We start from the raw sequence: 24,627 nt of genomic DNA, 5'->3' as shown, positions 1-24,627 counted from the left end.
TGTCTTGATTTTATACAAAAGGTAATATTTTCAGGTTTCCCTCTCAATTTAGAATTAGCTTAATCTTTTTCCTACAGCCCACGATCACTTTAAATACCACCTTTCCTCTGTCTTCTGCCTGTGGCCTCAGTTGAACCGCTTCCCCATTCCCATGTGTCGCAGTTGTGCTCTTGGCCTTGAGGAAGGCCTACCAGGGCGGTGCTCCCGGGGTGTCCCAGACAGGGCTGGTAGGCACAGAGCTCGGAACCTCCCTTCTCAGGAGGGACCCGGTGAACAGAAGGAGCTTCAGTCTTCAGGAAGAATGTGAAAGATCTGCAGGCAAACTGGGAGGAGAGTAGATTCACCTGCCTTGACCTTGACTTCAGTCAGGAAGATAGATCCAAGAGCTCTGCATTCCTCCCGGCCCACACACCCACACCCACACACACACACTTGTGTGGCTGCCTTGTGATGTGGTCATCCCAGTTAGAAGCAGGTGTGATGAACTGGCCAGAAAGGAGAGTTTCACACTGTGTTCCACCCTGATGACCGTGACTGAGTAAGCCATCGCTGTTTCGGAAACACCTTTGCCATGCTTAACTGTTTTCTAGCTTGGATCATACAGTTGGTGTCATTGATTTGGATGGAAACACCCTTCTATCATTAACACCCTCTCCTACAAGGTGGAAAATGATTCACTACGCAGTATTACAGAGTGAAGTGTTTTTATTACTTTCAACAGGAGGACATATGATACGAGGGTAGCTTAGTTAGGGTAAACTGAATGAGAGTGGGCAGGAATGAAGACCAGGCACAGAAAATTAAAGTGGAAAGCTAGTTTCTCAGATTTATTATTTCAGGTATTATTTTGGGGCTTTGGATTCTGATTTTTAAATAATAATAAATAAAGCCTCAGCCCAGAGTTGGGCTACATTTTATTCAGTTGGAAAGTTTTGATGTATTTGGGGTGAAATGTAATATTCCCGTTGCCCAAGTAAATAATGGCAATGATTTAGTAGCATAATCAGGGAGATTATGTGGGGAGGAATTGAGTGTTGGTTACATAATAATTGGAAACAAAAGCTAGGCATTTGCTGTGGATTTGTAACTTCATATAAATTCAATATTATTCAAGCCAGATCTATGCACACGGACTTTGAGAAACCAAAGTACTTTATTATCTTATACAAGAGAGTAAGAGTGGGATGTTTATAGGTACTGCTAAAGATCAAAAATACTGTAACAGGCTTTCAAAAATTATACAACTAGATTTAATGATACACAAAAAAATACCATTCTTTGTTTTTCTCTTAAAAGTCTGAAAATTCAACTTTCTTTTCTAGGTACGTTTGTCTTCCAGAGATTCTGATGGAAATAACCCACAATCCTCATGCAAGACTAGCAAAATATTTTAGGTACTTTTTTGTATATTGATACAGTTGTCTTAATTTCTGGATTTGCCTCATAAAACCTACTTTTAAAAATCACCATCAAGAGATACAATTTCCCAGAGTATATTTTACAAGTAAAGTTTCATAATCATAAAATTGATATCTGCTCTATCAAGTGATACAATATTTCTTTCAGAAAGTGCTTGGGCACACTATATTTCAGTATTGGTTATGTGAAATAACATTCTTTTCATCGTGCACTTGTATGAAATTTTTATATGCAGGGTTCTTTGCGGTCATTTATTTAAAGCATAACCATGAGATAGATATGAAATTAATCAAGAAATATAGGAGAGCTACATTCATTTCCTACTTTGCTCTCCTTAGAGTTCTTCAGAATAGATGTGTTTAAGAACATACCCAAGGTGAAGATTTTACTTTGCTTACCTCTTGGCATTAGGATGATATTAAATTATATGGGGAGCCCTTTGAAAGGTGAGCCCCCCTCTTGAATACACCAGAACAGGCTGGGCGCCATGCCCGGATCCAGTACTGTAAATCAGCTACATTGCACAGATGTCTATATAGTGCTCCACACAGAAAGAGCAGCATGTTCATTCTTTTCAAGTGTTCTCAGAACATTCTCCAGGATAAGCTATATGAAGCCATAAAATAAGCCTCAACAGGGGTCGGCCCTGGGGCTCAGTGGGTTAAGCTGCTGCTTGTGATGCCGACATCCCCAATCAGAGTGCCAGGTCGAGGCCTGTTGTTCCACTTCTGATTCAACTTCCTGCTAATACTCTTGGGAAGGCAGCAGGAGATGAGCCCTGTGCTTGGGCCCCTGCCACCCGTGTGGGATACCAGGATGGAGCCCCTGGCTCCTGGATTTGGCCTGGCCCAGACCTGACCGCTGTTGTTGTGGCCTTTTGGGGAGTGAATCAGTGGATGGAAGCTCACTCTCTCCCTTTCTCTCTCTCTCTCTCTCTCTCTCTCTCTCTCTCTCCCTTTCAATCAAACAAAATAAGCTTCAATACATATATTGAAGTGATAATACAAAATATGTTCTCTGACTACCCTAGAATATAATTGGAAGTGACTAACAGAAGAAAATTTGGGAAATTCACAGATATGTGGTAATTAAATACACACTTCTAAATAATCAGTAGTTCAAAGAAGAAATCACAAGGGAAATTGGGAAATAGCTTAAGATAAATTAACCAAAAATACTGCATACCCAAACACTGCATCCCAAAAATAACCTAAAACACTACATACTAAAACTAAAAAAAGCAATGTTTACAAAGAACTTTATAAATGCTTATATTTTTTAAAAATCTCAAATTGATAATATAAGTTTCTGTCTTACAAACCTAAAAAAAAAAAAAAAAAACCTAAGCAAGTAGAAGGAAGAAAACAATAAAAGATCAAAGATATATAACAAAGATAATAATAGAGATTAAAACACAGTAGAGGGGCCAGCGCTGTGGCATAGTAGGTTAAGCCTCTGCCTGCAGTGCTGGTAATCCCATATGGATGCCGGTTCGAGTCCCAGATGCTCCACTTCCAATCTAGCTCCCTGCTGGTGGCCTGCAAAAGCAGCGGAAGATGGCCCAAACAGTTGGGTCCCTGCACCCATATGGGAGACCTTCTGATTGGTGCAGCTCTCTGGCTGTTGTGGCCATTTGGGGAGTTAACCAGCAGATGGAAGATATATCTCCAGCTCTCTCCCTCTCTCTCCCTCCCCCCCCCCCGTGTCTGTAACTGAGCCTCTCAAGTAAATAAATAAATCTGAAAACACACACACACACACACATACAAAGTAGAGACAAACAATGAAAGATAAAGTTGATTCTTCAAAAGATCAACAAAATTGATGACTCTTCATCTAGACTGACCCAGAAAAAAGAGAACACTCAAGTTATTTTTTTTTTTATTTTTGACAGGCAGTTAGACAGTGAGAGAGAGAGATAGAAAGGTCTTCCTCTGTTGGTTCACCCCCCAAATGGCCTCTACAGCAGACGCGCTGTGCCGATCCAAAGCCAGGAGCCAGGTGCTTCCTCCTGGCCTTCCATGAAGGTGCAGGGCCCAAGCACTTAGGCCATCCTCCACTGCCTTCCCGGGCCACAGCAGAGAGCTGGACTGGAAGAAGAGCAGTCGGGACAGAATCCAGCACCCGAACCAGGACTAGAACTCGGGGTGCTGGCACCGGCCGAGAACACTCAAGTTATTAAGATGAGCATGAACGAGGGGTCGCTACTGGCCATATGGAAAATTTCAAAAAAGGATTGTAAAAAAAAAAAAAAAAACACTAGGGACAATTGTATGCCAAAATAGTAGGTGACTTGAGTGAAGTAGAAGAATTCCTGAAAGACAAAAACTGATTCAAGAAGAAATAGAAAATATGAACTTGTAATAAGCACAGTTGTTGAATTATAATTTTAAAAAAGATTCCCCCCCCCCCCCCCAAGAAAAACCTTGGCCCGGATGGCTTTACGGGTGAATTCCACCAAAAATTTAAGATGAGTTCAAGAGCAGTCATTCACAAACTCTTCCAAAAACAACAAGAGAATCACTTCTGAACTCCTCTGAGGCCAGTATGACTCTGATAACCAAGCCAGACACAGACTAAAAGGATTGTAAACCAAGACCAACTGGGATGTATCTTGGGAATGTAAAATTGGTTCGATATATTTTTTAAAAATCAGTGTAATACATTAATCCCAAAAAAAAGCATTTGATAAAAATCGAAGGCATTTTTCTCATGAAAACATGGAACAGACCAGGAAGAACTCCTCACACTGATAACAAGGACCTGTGGAAAGTCCACAGCCTGTGTGACACTCAGTGCGAAACAGGCCAGGAGCAAGGCAAAGCTGCTTCTGTTCAACACTGAGCGTAGGTTCAACCCAGTGCAATCAAGGAAGAAAAGGAAATGAAAGAAATTGAAGTTGGAAAAGAAGTAACACTTCCCTTCTGTGTAAATAACAGGATCTCACATGTAAAAAGTCTTAAGAAATGCAGTAGAAATCTGTTAGGACTAATACACGAGTTAAGCAAGGATGAAAGATACAAGGTCAGTGTAAATGTTAATTGTATTTATACACAGTAGCAATGGCCAATCCAAAAATGAGATTAAGATTTTCTGGAGCATCAAAAGAATATATACTCGAAAATAAGTTCAACAAACAAAAAAATGCAGAACTCATACATTGAAAACAAGTAAGATTATGAGAAAGAAGGACTTTGGACATTCCATATCCTTGAACTGAAACACTTAACATTGTTTAGATAGTAGTTCTCCCTCTCCTGATTGACAACTTGAACACAATCTCTATGAAGAATCAACAGGGTAATCCTAAAATTCCTATGAAATGCAAGGTACCCATTCTAGACAAAACTGTGCTGAAAAGGCTGGAAGACTCCCGTTTCTCTATTTTAGGACTTACTACAAAGCTACAATAAACAAAACAGTGTGGTACTAGCATAAAGGTAGATACGTAGATTGATGGAATGGAATTAAGAGTCCAAGAATTAAACCTCACTCTTCTGGTACACTGTCCACGAGGGTGCCAAGACAGTGCGTCTGCCCTCCCTCCCCTTCTCCCTGTGTCCCTCGCTTCTCCTCTGAATCACACAGTGTCTATGAATGAGAACATATCAGTGGAGTCCCTGCTAGGCAGTCCGTTACTGTGCCAGAGGGCTCGGGGACCCTGTGAGCTCCTGGGGTCACTGGCTGCGAGCTCTTAGCCCAGCCCGTCTAGAGCCTCTTTCTACTGGGGAAACCAGGCATTACCCATGTGAAGTCACAGCTGTGCTCAGTAGAATCAGGAGAACATACATGGTTCACAGAGACCATTAATGGGGGTATCTGGACCAGAATAGGTCAGGGACAGTTCTCCTAAGGAGGGGACTTTGGCTTGTGATCCCAAAGGGCAGAAGACAGAGAAGACAACTACAAGGAGGAGGACCAACTTGTGTTGTATCAAGACACTGTAGAGGGAGCCACGGTACATGCAGGAGACTGGAGGAAGGCTGGTGTGGCCGAGGGGACTGTGCAAAACCTCCTTGCAGGTCATGGACCTGCGACGGCCTGTCGTCCTTCGTGGGTTGAAAGCATCGCTGTGGCCGTGTTGATTAGAGAAGTGGCAGGGGCGGAGCAGGGGCGACCAGTTAACAAGAGTGCTTGTTACTTTTGTTACAGCAACTTGCACGTGCTAGCTGGCAATAGGGGTGAGAAACTGGGCATATCTGAGGGCTTTTGAGGAGACAGAAGTGACATGGGCTGGGGAACCCCTCATTGGGGGAAGTGAGTGAGAGAGGCGCCGGGCGCCTCCTATTTCTGCTAAAAAATAGCTGTCTCTTTCCAGCGCAGTCCCATGTCCTAGAGAACTGTGTGATGGGCTGATAGCAAATATTGGGGGAAAGTACAAATTTGAGAAAATGAGACCATTTCTTTTTATATTTTCCAGATGAGTTTTGCCCTGGGTGTCTCATTTATCCTAGTCTGCGTCTTGAGTGTCTTAGCATAAAGTGCTAGAGAGCTCATCTGTCATTTAAGTTTCTTCATTTTGCTGTAAGTAATGAAAACAGGCTCTGAAATAATTTGCTGGCAAGTAAGTACCTTCCAGGGAGGAAAATCTGGAACGAGTTCAGGTTTAGCATTTTCTTATTTCCTTGGCCAGCCAAGCAGCCTCAAATGTCAAGTTCTTCAGTGATGTTTTTATTCTGCAGTTATGTAGAAGTGATGGTATTTTATTATAACTTCTAAAAGCCACTCTGGCAATTTAACACTACACTGAAATAAATTTTAATTTATACCCCCTACATTTTTTCATATGACCACTGAAGAATTAGTTGTTGGGAACAGCCTCGGATTTGGAAGGCCAGCTCAGAGAACCAGCTGACAGGCAAAGACCTGCTGAAGAAAACCTGGTATGCAAAATAGGCCATGATCTAATATATTCTCTGTGATAATAGAGGCATCTCCCTGGTTACTCGTATGTAGTGCTAATGTATCAGTAGTAGACAGATGTGATAAAGCTGCCGATGCCATTTGTAGGAGAGAAAATCCTAGCGACGTAGCTTTTGCACTCCTCTCTTGGATTCTTGCAGCTCTTTTTTTTTCCCTGAAGCCAGTGTTTGTTCCCATGAGCCAACAAGCACAGGGGGAGTCAGCGACTGCCGTGCCCATGAGAGCACTGGCGCTCATGTCCACTTGAACCCAGTTTTCTGTTATTCTTTATTGTCAATAGACCCTCAATTTAAAGATTAGCTCGTTATTATTAATGAGCATCAACTCTATCATACATTGTTTTCCATAAGCACTTCTTCTGCTGTGCATTTTAATTCCTGAGAGTTGTCACTGGAAATGAGAATTTTAAGAAAAGAATGGAGGGGGAAGTTTTGAGCTTAGAGGACAGAACCCAATGCTTGCTTTAAACCCCAAATACGCATTCACTGGCTCCAAGCTTAAATAAGTTATGTAGCCTCCCTGTGCCTACATTGCGTTATATATAAAATGAGGATCATAAAACACTCATTCCAAAGCTGTGATGAGAATTACATAAATTAGCACACACTTAAATAACACTGTTCAGAGCCTAATAGTCTCAAAATAAATGTTAGTTCCCACGTGAAAATTAAGAGGTTAAATAATTTATGGTTGTTAGTGAAGATTTACTGTGTTGTGTGTGCTTTCTTGGTGGAGAAAGAAAAGGATTATGTGACTTATAAGTGGTGCAAACCAGGTTTGCTACATCATTGGTTAAGTTAGGAATTAGCAGGGCCATCACTGTGGTGTGGCTGGGTAAGGCATTCCTATTTGAGTGCCCATTCAAAGCCAGGCTCCTCCACTTATGGTCCAGCTCTCTGCTAATGTGCCTGGGAAAACAGTGGAAGTTCCTGCACCCACATGGGAGACCCGGAAGAAGCTCTGGGCTCTTAGCTTCCACCTGGCACAGCCTTGGCTGTGGCAGCAAGAATGAACTAGTGGATGGAAGATGTCTTTCTCTCTCTCCATCTCTACCTCTCTCTCTGTAACTCTGCCTTTCAAAAAAATAAAAAAATCTTAAAAAAAAAAAAAAAAAAAAAAAAAGCACTTGGGCCATCCTCCACTGCACTCCCGGGCCACAGCAGAGAGCTTGCCTGGAAGAGGGGCAACCGGGACAGAATCTGGCGCCCCGACCAGGACTAGAACCTAGTGTGCTGGTGCCACAAGGAGAAGGATTAGCCTAGTGAGCCGCGGCGCCGGCCCAAGAAAGCATATGAATTTAATCAGCTATCATTGTGGCCAGAAAACTTCTATTTTGTTTTGACTTAGAAACAGCATAACTTGGGCCCTGCACCCGCATGGGAGACCATGAGAAGTACCTGGGTCCTGCCTTCGGATCAGCACAGTGCGCTGGCCACGGTGGCCATTGGAGGGTGAACCGATGGCAAAGGAAGACCTTTCTCTCTGTCTCTCTCTCTCTCACTGTCCACTCTGCCTGTCAAAAAAAAGGAAAAGAAAAGAAAAGAAAGAAAGAAACAGCATAACTTGCCACCTTGGTTAAAATTCTGTCGAAACTATAATACAAGTCCATGAGTAGACTTAATTCAGCTCACACACTGTAGGTCAGATAAGTATCGGCATGCTAAAAATTGTATGTATTCCCAAAAGAGTGTTACGACGTGAATTCCTCTGAAGGATTGTCGAGAGGAGAGTGTGGTCTGTGGGTGCACGTGTGTGTACACGTACATGTGTGCACGGACATGTTGAAGAGTTCTTGACATCCATAACTCTATTAGAACCTAAAACATAATGAATTTTTAAACATGTCAATAATATGAATTTTTCAGTGATAACGTACTTTAGGAGTATTATAATCCTGTTTCTAAAGTTACTTGTAGGTTTTTTTAATACTTCATAACTCAGAGCATATGCTTAAATTTTGTCATAGCGATCATTTAGGCAAATACTTTTTTCTCCTGTGTACAGTATTTTTTAACTATGTCGTGGATCTGTTGTTTTGTTGTTTTAGTTTGGTTGGTTCCATGATCTCTCTGAGGATCTATTTTGCCCTGGAAGATCTGTAAAATCTTGCAAACTCCTTCGTTCAGGTTTCTGTCTTTTGAAGTAGATTCACTGATACTTTTTGGAAAGCTGCTCTACAAGGACTTAGGAATAATAGGAACAAGACAGATGTAGACCTGCCCTGGTGGGGTTTGGAGCCCACCAGAGAAGATGAATGTTAACTTACATAAGCGTGTCTTATGTTATAACATAGAAGTTATATGACTTATATAATCTCTCTCTCTCTCTCTCTCTCTATATATATATATATATGGAACATAGACAGGGCCTCAGCTACTCAAAGCAAGTCAGAGAACATTATTGCTGAGCAATTTTCTTTTCTTGAGTTTGGCGCCGATTTTGAAAATCCACCTTTAACTGAAGATGACTAAATCGAAATGATGTTGGGTTTAGAAAAAGCGTTGAAGCAAGAATTTTGAGAAATTACACATAATGTTTCTCTTATTGGCCCACGCGCTCTCTGCTAAATTGCTGTGTTAGGTGGGAGATGGATGGGCCTTGTGCATTTGATTTTGCCAGAAAATTATTTATTGAGTGCAACAGTCACTGTAAAATTGGAATAAGGAAAGTACAAAAGGGGGGGGGCTGCCATTGCATTTGTTAATTCTTGAAAATCAAAAACCTGACCTTCTTGAACAGAAATGTGCTTTAAGGTGGATTCTGCCTCTTTCAGAACAGTTACTCACTGTTTCTAGTACAAAAGCCGATGGTCTTACAGCTACAGATAGTTGTACACACACCCACACCCCTGTGAGTGTGTTGTACCAGACCCAGCAACTGCGTGGGAGACCCGGAAGAGGCTCCTGGCTCCTGGCTTCAGATCGGCGCAGCTCCAGCTGTTTCGGCCAACTGGGGAGTGAACCATCTATGGAAGACCTCTCTCTCTCTCCCTCTGCCTCTCCTCTCTCTGTGTAACTCTGACTTTCAATTAATAAATAAATCTTAAAAAAAAAAAAAAAAGAAGAGAAAGAAGGCTAATCCCTCAGTGCACCTCCCTTCTCTTTCCCTTCCAGAGGCTCCTGCCCTTGGCACTGACTTGTGTTTTGAAATTATCCTGTTCCTTAAATATGCCTTACTAAAATTAACCCCTACCCACTTCATTCACAGGGGGACCCAAACATTCAGTGAATTTAGAGCAGCAACAATTGATGTTGTAATATTGGGTATTTAAGACTGCATTCCAAAATGAGATGAGATTTCCCATTAGTTATATTTCGATTTTAGATTTCAGGCTGTGTGACTGTTAGAAGCTACTGCCTGCAGGTGAACAGTCTTTGTCAGTGTTTTAGATCTGCAGAGTGTTACTGCATGCCCCGGGAGAAGTCCCATAAGGCCTTGTGGTGTCCCAGAGCACCGCCTCCCACCTACAACACCCCAAGTCTGCCTCCCTTACTGTCAGTGTCCCGAGGACAGACCCAGATCTTGGGGAGCCCAGGAATAAATGAACTTGCTGCTTTAATCTCCAATCTAACACAGGGTTTCTAGCTACTTTCCGTGATGTCCTGTTTTAATCTGGAACCACCTGAGTTAACTGGACTCGCCCCACTCAGCTTAGAGCCTGGGGGTGGGCAGGGGGCGGGGGAGTCTTCTGGAACCATTCTGGAGCTGAGAAGGGGTTCTTCCCAATCCTGCAACACTTGCCCTTTGCCACATTTGCTGCTGAACGCGAACGTCTCAGCCGAGGTGTGGTTTCCAAATATCCTGTACCATTCCGTAGGTTGCTTTCACCCCGTTGATCCTGTTCTTCGATGCACAGAAGTTTTCAATTCTGATACTGTCCAGTTGATCTAATTTTATTTTTGTTGCCTGTGTTTTGGTGTCATACCAATCGAAAATACTCTTCGTATTTTCGTCTGTGTCAGCTTCTCTCTGCTAATAAGGATGAAACGTAATGGACTATAAATCATTGTAAAACCAGTGTGGCATGGACCAAGATAGCTGCCTCCCGAGGATGAGCGCCTGGCTGGCAAGACAGCAAAATGTTGTGCATCAGCTAATGTGAAAATTACACGCAGCTTGAGGTGCGGATCTATAAAGAAATGGATTATAGAAATGCCATCAATTATATGAAAAGGAAGGGCCAGGAACGCCCTCCAAGATCCCTGGGTATCCCCCTATTAACCACTATAGAAATCCTGGCAAGGAAAAAAATGGCCCTCTCTTGCCTCCAGCATTCTTACTTTTCCCATCATCCTTCTGTGGCAATGCCTTATGGTCAGTTGTCAGAGACAGCATGGGGAATTGTTATCGTAGGCTAACTTTCAAATTTACAGAAATAAATTACGTTCTCAGAAATAGTTGTAGTTCCTCGGCAACAGGACCGTGTGTGCCAGTTGGTGATCACCGACAGGCTGGACTCACCAGCACGGCACAGAAGGTCCTAGAAGCATCTTTCCAGTCTGCAGCAGAGCACGCCAGCAGCCGGTTCTAAAATGGCGTTCTGTGAATGGTTTTCTCCTAAAATAAAGTTGCTTCCCTCCCAGCTGCCTCTTCTTTCTTCTGTGATGGCCATGACTCGAGAGTCCTGCACAGGCGCCCAGGGTCCCCCTTGCCTGATTTCCCCACCCCCACCCACTGGGACTCAGCATTCGCTGTGCTGGGCTCCCGCCGGTGTCCCCCCAGCGTCCCCCCAGCATGGGCCAGCACTGAGACACGCCCATCAGAGTTTGTATGGGCGTCACTCTGGTCTCAGCACCCAGGGAACTCACACAGCAAAGAGAACACACACTTCCCGGGGCCAGGGTAGGCCGCTTCCTCCCCACCTGGCATCCAGGCCAGGTGTATGAAGGAGGCGGGAACCTGGAAGGCCGGAAATCCTTAGCTGCTCTTGCCAGACCATCTTTTTTTCCTCTAAAAGCCAAATGCAATTCGATTGTTTCAAACTTCAACAGGAAAAGAAGGCACGGAAATATTTCTCTTCCTTTATTTTCTTTTAGAGTTAAACGTGCGTGAGTGGCGACAAGCAAATCCTCAGTTGATGAAACACAAGAAGCCTTTGACAGCAGAAAGCAAGTAAAAGCCGTCGTTCTCTGCAGAGTCCACGTATGCTTACAATCTCACATGTGGTTTCTGCTTATAATCGCACGGAACTTTCTAGTTGAGAGCCAGGTGAGTGAAAATCAGCCTTTGGAGCACAGGGCTTTGCGTGAACAGTCTTGTTCTGTCTACCAGAGTAGTCATCCTATCTGAGAAGCTTCGCTCATTATCAACAGGCACCCCAATAAACTTGGCGAGGGTCACAGTGTTCAATTTAATGGTGCTGTGATAATAACTACCATAATTAGTTTCAGATTTGCCTTCCCTCCCCGAGGACGAGATTTTTTTTTTTAGTTTTTTGATGCCTACTTAAGACATGAGATGACAGCAAAATGAATGTCCTGACCTTTATGGGCTGCTCTTGGTTTTTTCCCTGTTGTCCCCTAAAGGATTCAGGGAGTAGTGTACATCTAAATTAAACCGCTTAGTATAGACGAGTGAAAAACTGGGTTAATTGGGTTCAGCTGATCCTCAGTCAAGACAGCGATTCATGGAAGACGGAAGAACAGGCTCTCACGCTGTAAAACCGTCTCAGAACCACACCTGTACCTTGTGATCGAAAGAAGAACCATCGTCAAAGGCTCATTTTTCAAGCATGCAGGAATGTCCGTCCCCCCCCCCCCCCCATTGTATCTGGTTTGTCTTTTTCAATTAGGAAATCAATTTGTCCTGGGGTTTTCTGAGCAGGAATGTGCTGGTGTCAGCTCGTGGGTCACGCTCCCTGAACACCAAGACCCACTTCCTTCTGCTGATGCCGGGCAGAAGCAGTCACTCGCCACAGACTGGTCTTTCCCTTCTCTCCCTGTCAGTGGGACTCTATAAATAATCACCCTTCTAACTCCTTGAAATGGGAGCCTGGGCCTTCATTTTATTGTCAGAGTTTATATAGCTCGGTAAAATGCAGCGTTTGCTTATTCAATTAAAGTTGAGAGAAATGCATATAGACATGTGAGGGTCTTAAGGCTGTTGGATAGGCCCGTAAAAAAATTCTCATGCAACCAGTGGTTGGTCCTGAGAGGTTTTGAAACATTATTGGATAAATCGGTACTCCCGGGAATGACCATGTGGCGGTGTCTAGGAAAGTTTTAAATCGGCCTTGAAAGTCTTCCTGTGACTGTGTTGTACAGATAGACCCACACACGTTAGCCAAGGCGTATGTACAAGTGGAAGATGGACCCTGCTACTTTGTACGAGAAAAGGGCTGGGGCCGGCGCTGCGGCTCAGCAGGTTAATGCTCTGGCCTGCAGCACCGGCATCCCATATGGGCACCCGTTCTAGTCCCGGCTGCTCCACTTCCAATCCAGCTCTCTGCTATGGCCTAGGAAAGCATAGAAGATGGCCCAAGTCCTTGGGACCCTGCACCCGCATGGGAGACCCAGAAGAAGCTCCTGGCTCCTGGCTTTGGATCAGTGCAGTTCCGGCTATTGCAGTCAATTGGAGAGTGAACCATCAGATGGAAGACCTCTCTCTCTCTCTCTGTGCCTCTCCTCTCTCTGTGTAACTCTGACTTTCAAATAAATAAATAAATCTTTCAAAAAAAAAAAAAAAAGAGAAACAGGCTAAGAGCAGTCTGTGGATCAACAAGTTAATAGACAGTAGTTAGACGGAGCCTTTTAGAAGCACAAGGAGGATTGGTGAGTGCTGAGGTGGAGAACGCCGTGGACAAGTCCGTGCCGTGAACAAAGACCAACACGTGCAGTCTGCTTCAATCTCAGGAGGAAGGAGGGAGAGAAGAGTGTGCAAGAGGACTGGAGAAGTTCAGGGAGAAACAGAGCGCGAGAAATTCTGAAACCCTCGCACGGTCTTTGCCTGTCTGCGTTCTCGACATCCTGTGTTGCTGCACGTTACACGTGTGTTGGCTCGTGTCCACCCCTGCTGTTCCTAAGGACACCCACAGAGGGACGGACAGTTACCGCCTTCACAGCCAAGAGAGCACAGTGAGGGAGAGGCCTGCATTTCTCTTTTTTAATAACTTAGCTTTTTGTTTGACCCTGTGCGCATAGAATTTTTTAACTAAATGCAAAAACAGTGTGAAAACAGTTTTTGAAGGCTATAGCAATACAACAAAATGCTTCCTATGTGCATACCTTTTTAATGACTAATAAAAATCATACATGGACCACGAATACATGCATTCCAAGCACCAAAACAAGGATAGGTATGTGGAGTAGCTGCTTGAAATAATAGATGTGAGGACGCTTCAAAATGTTTGTGGACCTTTTTAGGAAAAGATAGGTTTTGAAGCCAGTGCCGCGGACACTAGGCTAATCCTCCGCCTGCGGCGCTGGTACCCCAGCTTCTAGTCCCAGTTGGGGCACCGGATTCTGTCCCGGTTGCTCCTCTTCCAGGCCAGCTCTCTGCTATGGCCCGGGAGTGCAGTGGAGGATGGCCCAGGTGCTTGGGCCCTGCACCCCATGGGAGACCAGGAGAAGCACCTGGCTCCTGGCTTTGGACCGGCGCGTGGCAGCCATTTGGGGAGTGAACCAATGGAAGGAAGACCTTTCTCTCTGTCTCTTTCTCTCTCTCTCTCACTGTCTAACTCTGCCTGTAAAAAATTTTTTTTTAATTTTAAAAAAAGAAAAGATAGGTTTTGAAATCCATGCATACGTGGGATGTTCAGAAAGTTCACAGAACAAATGCTCATTGAGGAAAGAACTGCCTGAATTTCATTTTTTGCCCTCAAAGTACACTTACCTTTTAATTCTGTCTTCTGTGAATTTGAAGCACCCTGTCTTTGTTATCTTTGTTACCTAAGTACCCTGTCAGCAGTCTTCTTTCCCAGAGGTGTTGAGATTATCATGGTGACTTAATGCTTGTTGTTTCCTGTTTCTTTCTTCTGCTTGCTCCTTTGTATTTCATTTTGGTCCATGTTGGAAATCCAGATGGAGCAGCACTAACCTGCAAATCTGAAATCCAGGCCTTTTCTAAGTTTCCGATCTCGGAGCATTCCCGGCTTCAGATTTGGGCATTAGAGATGCAGACCTGGGAAAGTTTATGCAAATACGAGTATCCCAGAATCCTTGAAAGCAAGACGCCAGCATCCTTTGAGGAATAGTGAAGCCACCACGAGGCAATCTTCATCCTTAGTCATTTATCTGTCGCACTTAATTGTGGGACAAACAGAGAAGAATAAATTAGGAGATCTCAGACAAGTAATCAAAGAAAATATCCCAGGAACCAAATGTACCAGTGCCCCGGAGACACTTGGCAACGGGTGAAAACTGGGAAGTTTCTAAATGCAGTTTTCCATAGAGAAAAAAGTCCAAACAAACTGCACACAAAGGCTCACAAACCACAGTGGCTTGGAGTTTCCTCACACCAACCTTGGAAACCAGAGATGGAAACCAGAGCAGTTCCCTTAAATGCAAACCCAGAATTCTATACTAAGAAACAGTACCGTACAATCAACATTTTTGTTGATTGAGAGAGAAAAACGGTCAATCTTCCTGCATATGGGACACGGATAGATACTGCCTGGTACTGAACAGCCAAAGAAGTAAGATTACCAGCGTGCTTTTGACAGATATGGAGCCACACACGCGGGAAGCACCAGCCCTGAGAGACTGAACGTGCTCGTCTCCAAGGAAGAGGACACGCTGACTGTGTTTCAAAAACGAGATGCATAGGACTATTTCTTATTACTCTGATTTAAAACTCTTAACCAAAATGAAAGATTATTCAGGCTGCATCAGAGAGGACAGACTGGAGAGTTTAAGAGCAAAGGCCAGACGGCAACTTAGGAGGCTATTGTGAGATGAGGGGACTTCACAGAGCTCAGGATGAAAAACCTACACAGAATTCAAAATAAGCTTAACCTTGGAATGCCACTCTTCCACATTCGTGTTTGAAGTACCCTCACAGAGGGAAAACACAGTGAGGAGCTGACCTAGGCAGTAGTTGTAAGTATAGAGCAACGGCTTTGGAAGGTATTTCAGGAGGTGCTGGCATCCCATATGGGCACCGATTCAAGTGCCGGCTGTTTAGCTCTTTGCTATGCCCTGGGAAAGCAGTGGAAGATGGCCCAAGTGCTTGAGCCCCTGCACCCGTGTGGGAGACTGGGATGGCATTCCTGGTACCTGGCTTCTGCCCGGCCCAGCCTTGGCTATTGCAGCCATTTGAGGAGGGAACCAACAGATGGAAGGTCTCTCTTTGTCTCTTCCTCTCTCTGTTACTCTGCCTTTCAAATAAATAAATAAATCTATAAAATAAAAAAGTGCACTTCCTTATCCAGTCCATTGATTTTTCCACATATTTTTAAGTCATTGCATATTTGAGGTTGGGCTGGAACATGAGCCTGAAAATCGAGGTCAGTCTACTCTCGTAAGGTTTTGGTTTGGGGAGCAGTCAGGAATAACTACCTTACCAACAGGTCTTAAAGCATTAAGGGAAATAGGACCACTTCAGGAGTTGCCACGAAAGGGTCTCCCGCTGGTCTCCCACAGCGACTCTGTAATTCACTGTGTTCTGTCAGCGGCTGCCAGTCAGCAGTACCTGGCGTGGAGGAGGTACCTTCTCAGCCATCTCAGGAAGGAAGAAGATTGCCAAACACTCTATTACATTAATGCAAATATTAATATGAGCGTGAGGAATTCACTAAGGGGATCAAAGTTTATTTTGCAGATTAATTTTTAGCTTCTCTAATCCTTTGATACCAATTTGAGAATTTTACTTTTATTTGTTTCTTAAGCAAGACAAGATTAAAATGGGAATAAGAGTTTATTATGTTTGAACAAATGATAACGTCTACTGCTAACCAGGATTTGTGTAGGGTGAGCATCTGTGATTTGAACCAAATTGAGCCTTGAGGCATTTGGGATGTCTTGATGTTGAGCACCATGAATTCCATCCGTGCTTGAAAGAGGGAGCTTTTGGTTATAGTTTGTCTGTTTTAAGAGCTTTATTTATATGAGAGGCAGAGATGGAACTCCTGTCTGTTGTCTGCAATGGCTGGGACTGGGCTGATCCAAAGTTGGGAGGCAGGAGCCCAGTCCTTATCTCCCACGTGGATGACAAGGCTGCAATTCCTTGAGCCATTACCAGGGCCTCCCAGGGTCCACATCAGCAGGAAGTTGGACAGGACCTGGGTCTCCGGCCCAGGAAGTCTGATGCGTGGTGCAAGCTTCTGTCCAGCATCCGCCCCCCCATCCCAGAGGTAACTTTATTAAACCAATGAAATGTTGTGCAATCACTTTGGAAGGCAGATGTGTGTGTTTAATATTCCACCTAGCAATTCATTCCTAGATTTTTACCCAAGAAATGTGACAGTATTTATCTGTTCAAAAACTCCATCACAGACATTTATATTCCTTTAGGTTAACCAAAAGCTGACAACTCAAATGTCCATGAGTGGATAAATGGATAACCAAATTTTGTTTGTTTATTTATTTATTTATTTGAAAGGCAGAGTTATAGAGAGAAAGACAAAGACACATAGAGATCTTCCATCCTCTGGTTCACTCCCCAAATGACTGCAATGACCAAGGCTGGGCCAGGCCTAAACCAAGAACCAAAAGCTTTATCCGGGTCTTCAACATGGGTAGCTTGAGTACTTGAGCCAACTTCACCACTTTCTCAGACATATCAGCAAGGAGTTGTATCAGAAGTGGTGCAGCTGGGACTTGAACCAGCGCCTGTATGGGATGCCAGCATTGCAGGTGGCAGCTTAACCCACTGTGCCACCATGCCTGCCTCAATAAACAAATTATATTTTCATGATGAAAAGTATTCAGCAACAGAAAGAACTGAGCTCCTGGTACACACAATAAAAGCCTATACATACCACTTGATTTATATGGAATGATATGAAATTCTAGAACAAGCAAAACCAATTTATAGTGACAAAGTACTTGTGACTGCCTGGGGCCAGGAGTGAGTGACATGCACTGGTCACTAACGGGCACAGGGGAACCTTTTGGGCGATGCTATGTATTTTCACTAGGACGGTTCTCTTGAAATGAACTAGAGTTTATTCTCATCAGGTATGGTAAGGTGACAGGAAGATGACAGCCCTTGACAGATGATCTTATAATTTACAGTTCCCAAGAGGAAGGGGCACACCATGCAGTGAGTGTAGGGCCACTCAGGGAAGCCTGGAGTCAGCCTAGGGGCAGGAGGAGCGAGGAGCAAGCATAGCCCGTGCCTTTGTGCAGGGCACGGCGGACAATTTAGGACTGACTGCTTGGAAGAATGTCGTCAGGCTCTGCTGTAGCGTGGTCCCTGGCTGTCCGTCCCTGGACCTGTGGTGCCTTAGGCCGACAGAGGGATTTACTTGGTGTGTATCAGGTAAAGGCCGTAGCTCGATAGTAGGGGTTTGGGCTTTGGATTGGTTGTTCCACATATGAAGAGAAGAGTCACAGGGAAGTTGTCTGCTCATGGGGAGGTCTAGGCATGGCTGGTAGGATCCTCTCCACCTGGCTAGCAAGGCCCCCATGATGACAAAGCAGCATGAAACATAGGGGGAAACATTAAAGGCAGAAAACCATGATTAGTACAGTAGTCACCACCCAGGTATATAATGCATCTAACTGCACACGTAAAAGCGTGTGCATCTTGTTACGTACCATTATAAATTATACTGCAACCAGGAAAATTCATGTCGAAATGCACCAGTGTTCTTCAGACACTCCCTGAGTGCGGTACGTGGAAGGCAGAGAGCCCAGGGGGATGCTTCTGCACCAGACAGCTTCTCTTGTACCTTGCCGCACTGGAGGACAACAGAGGGAAAGAAAGGTTGCCCCTGGCCGGCGCCGCGGCTCACTAGGCTAATCCTCCGCCTAGCAGCGCCGGCACACCGGGTTCTAGTCCCGGTCGGGGCGCCAGATTCTGTCCCGGTTGCCCCTCTTCCAGGCCAGCTCTTTGCTGTGGCCAGGGAGTGCAGTGGAGGATGGCCCAGGTGCTTGGGCCCTGCACCCCATGGGAGACCAGGAAAAGCACCTGGCTCCTGGCTCCTGGCTTCAGATCAGCACATCAGCACGGTGCGCCGGCCGCAGCGCGCCGGCCGCGGCGGCCATTGGAGGGTGAACCAACGGCAAAGGAAGACCTTTCTCTCTGTCTCTGTCTCTCTCTCTCACTGTCCACTCTGCCTGTCAAAAAATAAAAAAATAAAAATAAAAAAAATAAAAAAAGAAAGGTGGCCCCTTCCCTGATAGGCTGTCGGAGGGTTGCAGCCTCTCTGAGCCCTTGCTGGCCACGGGCCTGTGCGCTCCCAGGGCAGCAAACAGGAAGCTTCCACTTTTCTAGGCGTGGGATTCAGTGTCTCGTGTAGCATTCCGTGCACAGTCTAACATCAGCAACCACGGAAAGTACCCTGATGAAATCCGCCCCCATGTCCCCATGTCCTCCACTCGGGGCCTGGGCCTGTCACCTGGGAGTCCCCCACATCCCGCTGCCACTCCCTTCCCAGTCGTCTAAGTCTCTTTTCCCTTTTCCTCTGTTGACTTCCCACAAATTGCAATCTTCAGCCCGAAGACATCCTAGGGAGATTTGCGTTGACTTGGTGCACACTCTCACGGCCCGGACCACTGGCCACGCACACCATGTGTGAGAGAAAGGAAAAGCCAGGAGGGGCTGGGGGAGCAGAGAAACCAGCACCCAGCACAGGCTTGGAAATGAGACGCACCTGGGCAGTGGACGGTGGCTTCCTGCTCAGGCCCGGTGACCCCGAGCGAGCCGCTCAGTGCTGTCAGTGCTGTTGGAGCCTCGATTTCTCAAGTCGGTGCTCAGGGCGCCCACCCTTAGGTGGGGGCGGGCCACCAGCACGTGGTGACAGCCGCCGTGCAAGCGCTGGGGTGCGCAGCGCAGCCCGAGTGCAGCAGCCACCCGTGATGCGCTGACTGCTGCGAGGCTCGGCCCCAGCATCCCTGGGGCTGGTCACCGAATCAAGCCTTAAAATCAGCAGGTGCAAGGTCGCAGAGGAAGGCGGCTCAAAGAGCAGCCACCAGCCAGGGTGGGTGGGTGCCTTTGTAGCAGTGTGTCAGGGTCAGCCTGTTAGAAACGGCCAGTTGTAAGACACCCAAAACTCGTTACTTTTTATATATGTCATGTTTCAGACTCCCGGCCAACCGTATTGTATTGTGACGCTTATCTGAATGACAGTGTGTCGGCCTGGTGGTGTGTGGTCTGTTTATCTCCCTGGAACCAGTCTAGATTGACATTTCCACCGCAGCTCTGGGCTGGGTGCCTTCTGAACACACCCACAGGCACACACGCGCATGCGCTTCCCCTGGCCCTCACAGCACGGGTTAGAAGTTTGTTTTTTAATCTAAATTTACTTTTAGGAACCTTGGCAAGGCAATATAACAATGTGTGCCTGAGGATTCTTCAACAAGGAATAAATGGAGAAATTTCCATTTCCAGTACCACGGAGCTGTCACTTTCTCAAGCGACCAGTTCACCTGACTTCCACTTTTTAATCAGCTCATTTTGAATACGGCATATTAACTAAAATTGAAAGCAGTTACCCGAGAGCGACTTTTAAAGCACACTGTATTTGATTTTGTTGTACTTGATGGCGTTTGCCGTTTGCATCCTGTTATTAATCCTTTCTGATAGATTTGTCTAATTGATGCACTCTTCAAGAATCCAAGTAAGAAAAATCAGGTTGTGATTTCCAGAGATTCTGAAATACTGTAAAAGACACAGCCCTGCTTGTCTTGAGTAAAATGCACATTGATGTTCTGAGCATGAAGTCTGAGATATTTTGTTAGATTTTTTTTTAAAGATTCATTTGTTAATTTGAAAGTCAGAGTTACAGAGAGAAAGGCAGAGAGAGATCTTTCATCAGCTGGCTCACTCCCCAAATGGCCACGACAGCTAGGACTGAGCCAGCCAAAGCCAGGAGCCAGGAGCTTCTTCTGGGTCTCCCAGGTGGGTGCAGGGTCCAGCCACTTGGACCATCTTCTGCCGCTTTCCCAGGCAATAAGCAAGGAGCTGGATGGGAAATGGAGCAGCCAGGACATGAACCAGCACCCATACAGGATGCCGGCACTGCAGGCTGGGGCTTTAACCCACTGAGCATCAGCGCCGGCCCCATTTAATAGCTTTAAAATATTTTATTATTTTCTGAGATAGCATCTTGAATTTACATGATAGTGGTGGTCTTATCAGCTCCGCTAAAGGAAGAACCCAACAAATAAACAGTAAAATCACCATAGCCCAGCAGGAAATCAGGCACAGGCTATATATACACAGTAACCAAAGGAAAAGATATTCAACTTCAATCGTATAAAGTAAATTTTGAAACAGCCACAGAAGTCATTAAAACTGTAATAGAATACAATTGCTATCAATTTGTTTGAAAAAATACTTAAAGTTGGATTAATATGACGGTGTAATGCATCTTTTTGTCTAGCATATTTATGTAACAAACTAGTACCCAGTTCAGTCACAAGACGCAGTATTGTGATTGTTCAGATGTTTTCTTTAGTTGGAGTCAGGTGTGGTTATTATACAATTTATTCATAATTATAATAGGATTAAATATAGCTGTGCTTTCTGTGATGGCAAAAGACAGTATGTCTTTGTGGGAATGAGTTTTCTACTTTAAATACCAAGGTATCGGGAATACAGTTAGGATTGGCTTGATGGCACGGCTTTTCTATTCTAAAACAGTTCAAATAAAACTTGTACTGGTTTTCTTCTGAGTGCATTTGCTCATCAAGGAGACTTCGCGACGTATCCAGGGGCGTGGGAAGGAAGGGGTGGTGATGTAAAGCCCTCTCAGAGGGAGCCCCTTACAATACCTGATCATTTTACCCGCAAGTACATGAAAAAAAATCAAACCACACTGCTCCGTAACCTCCTGTCACACAGAAGCACATCATAAGCATTGCTCAGATGTTTAAATGTCTTAAGAAACTTAAAAAAAAAAAAACTCTCATTATAAAGATCTACCGTAATTTACCTGGTTCTACCCTTTCAGTGTACTGTAGAAAGCACCTTGAACAGGTTGTAGCTGACGACAGTGGTGATGGTGATACACGGGCAGGTACCGCACCATGATGGTTTTCTGAGATAGATTCCCAGCAGTGGAAGGAAGCTCTGGCCCACAAGGTGCAGGCTGTCGGGGCTCAAGGTGGGAACTTCACACCCACCCCAGCGGTCTCGCAGCGCTCTGCTATACAAAGGGGGTGGGCATTGCTGGCCCCTTTCCCAGGACTTCCTCGACACCTTGCATTATTGTTTTTTTTTTTTTAGGGGCGGGGAATTTGTAGGCAAACAAGCGTAGTTTTGGTTTAGAAATTTTCATTTTAAAATTTTCAGTGAGACTACGTGATCACTAGTTTAGCATCTCCTTTTATACCTTTTTTGAAGTCTTTAGCAAGTTTTAGAGCAGGGTGTTTTCTCGTTCTTACCAATCTTGTACTAGCATAAGGGACTTCTCTAGTTTATCCTTTCCAGAGTGCCTAGGGGCACCTCAAACACCATTTGTGAAATGAATAATTGGATGTTGATATGTCTATTGTAAGTTGTCTATCTTTCTCAATATTTGCCTCTTAATATTTTTTAAATGTTTATTAATTTTTATTTGAAAGGCAGAGCAATAGGGTTGGGAGGGAGCGGAGAGAAAGAAAGTGAAGGGACAGAGAGATATCTTTCCCCCACTGGTTCATTCCCCAAATGTCCAAGCCAGGAACCAGGAACTCTCCCCAGGTCTCCCACACAGGTCACAGGGACTCAGGTTCTTGCGCCTTCATTTGCTGTCTCCCAGAGCGTGCATTAGCAGGAAGATGGATTGGATGCAGAGTAGGACTCTCTCTCCCTCCCACTCTCTCTGCCTCATTCTCTCCCGCTCTCTCCCTCTCTCTCTCTCTCTCTCCCTATTGCTCTCTCTCTCCCTCTCTCCCTTTCTCTCTCTCCCTCTCTCCCTCTCTCTCTCCCTCCCTCTCTCCCTCTCTCTCCCTCTCTCTCTCTCACCCTCTCACTCTCCCTCTCTGTCTCTCCACCTCTCTCTCTCCCTCTCTCTCCCTCTCTCTCTCTCAGTCTCTCTCTCTCCCCCTCCCTCTTTCCCTCTATCTCTCTGCCTCTCCCTCTCCCTCTCTCTCTCTCCCTCTTTCTCTCCCTCCCTCTCTCTTTCCTCTCTCCCTCTCTCTCCTCTCTCTCTCCCCCTCTCTTTCCCTCCCTCCCACTCTCTCTCTCCCTCTCTCTCTCTCTCACCCTCTCACTCTCCCTCTCTGTCTCTCCACCTCTCTCTCTCCCTCTCTCTCTCTCAGTCTCTCTCTCTCTCCCAGGCACTCTGACGTGGTTGCAGGTATCCCAAGGAAGGGTTTAACTTGTGCCACAACATTCATCCACTCACCCTGCCTTTCAATTTTTTTTTTTTTAAACTGGGGGCCAGTGTTGTGGTGCAACAGGTTAAGCTGTTGCCTGTTAGCTGGTATCCCATATAAGCGCTGACTGAGTCTTGGCTGCTTCACTGAAACCCAGCTCCCTGTTATCGCGCCTGGGAAAGCAGCAAAAGATGGCCCAAGAACTTGGACCTCTGCCAGCCACATGGGAGACCTGACGGAATTCCAGGCTCCTGGCTTTGGCCTGGCCTAGTCCTGGCCATTGCAGATATTTGGGGAGTAAGCCAGCAGATGGAAGATATTCATTCACTCTCTCTCTCTCTCTCTCTCTCTCTTTCTTTCTCCCCCCTTCCCAACCCCTGACCCCAATCCAGGCTCTGCCTTTCCAATAAATAAATTTTTTAAAAAAAGTTTGTGACTCTGTAGAAGATGAAATTAAAGGATGTTTATTTTTGTTGCAAAAATATTGAAATCTCATTTTTTTCATAATACACATTTCGCATTTTCCATGAACTTTTTGAAGACTCGTGTATGCGTAGGTGAAAAACTTCTGCACATGAATTTTTGAAGCTTCTTTGTATTTCGTTAATATGCAACCCCTTATCATGGATAGTATGGACAGTAGCCAAAGTGGGAGAAAACGTAATTCCACCACCAACGCAAGACAGATGCACATACTGATATATATTCTGCCAGGTGCTTTTCTTAGCCTTTCTTTCTTATTTGGCTGTGATGCCTGTGTGTCATTTAGTGCATCATCTAGCGCATCATTTTTTATGTTGCTGCATAATCTTCGTAATCGCATTTTAATGACTGAATTGTATTTCACCTAATGAAGATACAGCAATTGTATCACCCTCACCTATGTCGTTAAGTATTCTAGCTATTTCTTCTGAAACAGAGTCTGGGCGACGTGGCTATGAGGCAGGGCATTTTCAGAGAATCGTAACTTCTCCCACTTGGATGTGTCTCTGCAGGAGCAGAGATACAGACAAGGCCGCTGGCTCCACGCAGCACTGCCTCCTCCCCAAGCCTGCTTTAGGATGGTCAGTAAAAAGCCTGTCTGTCGGAAATTAAGAAAGAAAAAAAACATCAGTTCTTAGTAGCTAGTCTGTTTCTTATTACTTGGCCATTTAAAGAGAAAGACCTTGAAAATAGCTTCTAATATATACCTTTGCATGCATGAATATGACATGTCCATTATTTTCTAATGAGTGTTTGTGCTTGGCTACCTTTAGGGAAGTTCCTGTTGAAGTGCAGTACGACAGAATGCAGAATCCTCCATTGGTGCCACCCAAGGAGCAAGGTAAGAGTAGCCATGCCGAGGAAAATGGTAACTTGCACGTTAGGGAGTTTTGGTAGAGACACTGAAAAGCTCTGCCGTCTAACCATAAGGTGATGAGTTTCCTAGAATTAAACGTGCAAGTTATAGCTACACGTGACAGCTCATTTCCTTCGGCCAGTCACAGGGGTGTGCGGATTCCTGAGTCAGAAGGGGGTGTCTTACCAGGCCAATAGCCCCTGAGAGCAGGGCCGTCTTACTCTAGGCAATGCCCAGGGGGCCCAGCCCCCAGCCAGTGAGCAGCTGGCACTCGTAGCTGGCAGTAGCAGTATGGAGTACTGGCCTCTCCCAAGCAGAGTGACGCAGGTGTCGCAGCGAGTAGAAAGACGTATACATACGGTAAGGCAGACTCAGCCACAGTTTCATCTCTGCATTTTCAATTAACCCGTGTCCAGCCATGGCCTGAAAATACTACATCCAGGAGTCAGCAGTTGATTAGTCTTGAGGTGCGCACTGTTGTGAGCAGTGTGATACAATCCTGTGCCGTCGGCCTCCATCCCACCCGGGACGTGAATCATCCCT

General features: G+C 45.2%; 1 protein-coding gene across 47 annotated transcripts in view; it reads left to right on the top strand.

Annotated features, from left to right (window-relative positions):
* Positions 1 to 24,627, top strand: part of ZNF438 (zinc finger protein 438) — a 154,904-nt gene that overhangs the window by 107,822 nt on the left and 22,455 nt on the right. For 25 of the 47 annotated variants that reach the window (XM_051821655.2, XM_051821632.2, XM_070056065.1 and 22 more), the window contains 3 exons: positions 1,323 to 1,394; positions 6,219 to 6,302; positions 24,002 to 24,069. In XM_051821655.2, coding sequence (XP_051677615.2) covers positions 1,348 to 1,394; positions 6,219 to 6,302; positions 24,002 to 24,069 — 199 coding nt within the window. In that variant the 5' untranslated portion in view covers positions 1,323 to 1,347. Of the gene's footprint in view, positions 1 to 1,322; positions 1,395 to 6,218; positions 6,303 to 6,363; positions 10,464 to 11,378; positions 11,551 to 24,001; positions 24,070 to 24,627 lie in introns of those variants that run through there. The other 22 variants (XM_051821668.2, XM_051821659.2, XM_070056070.1 and 19 more) reach the window with 8 other exon arrangements.

The sequence above is a fragment of the Oryctolagus cuniculus genome, chromosome 13, assembly GCF_964237555.1.
Source record: "Oryctolagus cuniculus chromosome 13, mOryCun1.1, whole genome shotgun sequence".
Classification (NCBI taxonomy): Eukaryota; Metazoa; Chordata; class Mammalia; order Lagomorpha; family Leporidae; genus Oryctolagus; species Oryctolagus cuniculus.
The sequence above is the reverse complement of the archived record's forward strand: the minus strand, read 5'-3'. Positions and strand labels throughout refer to the sequence as shown.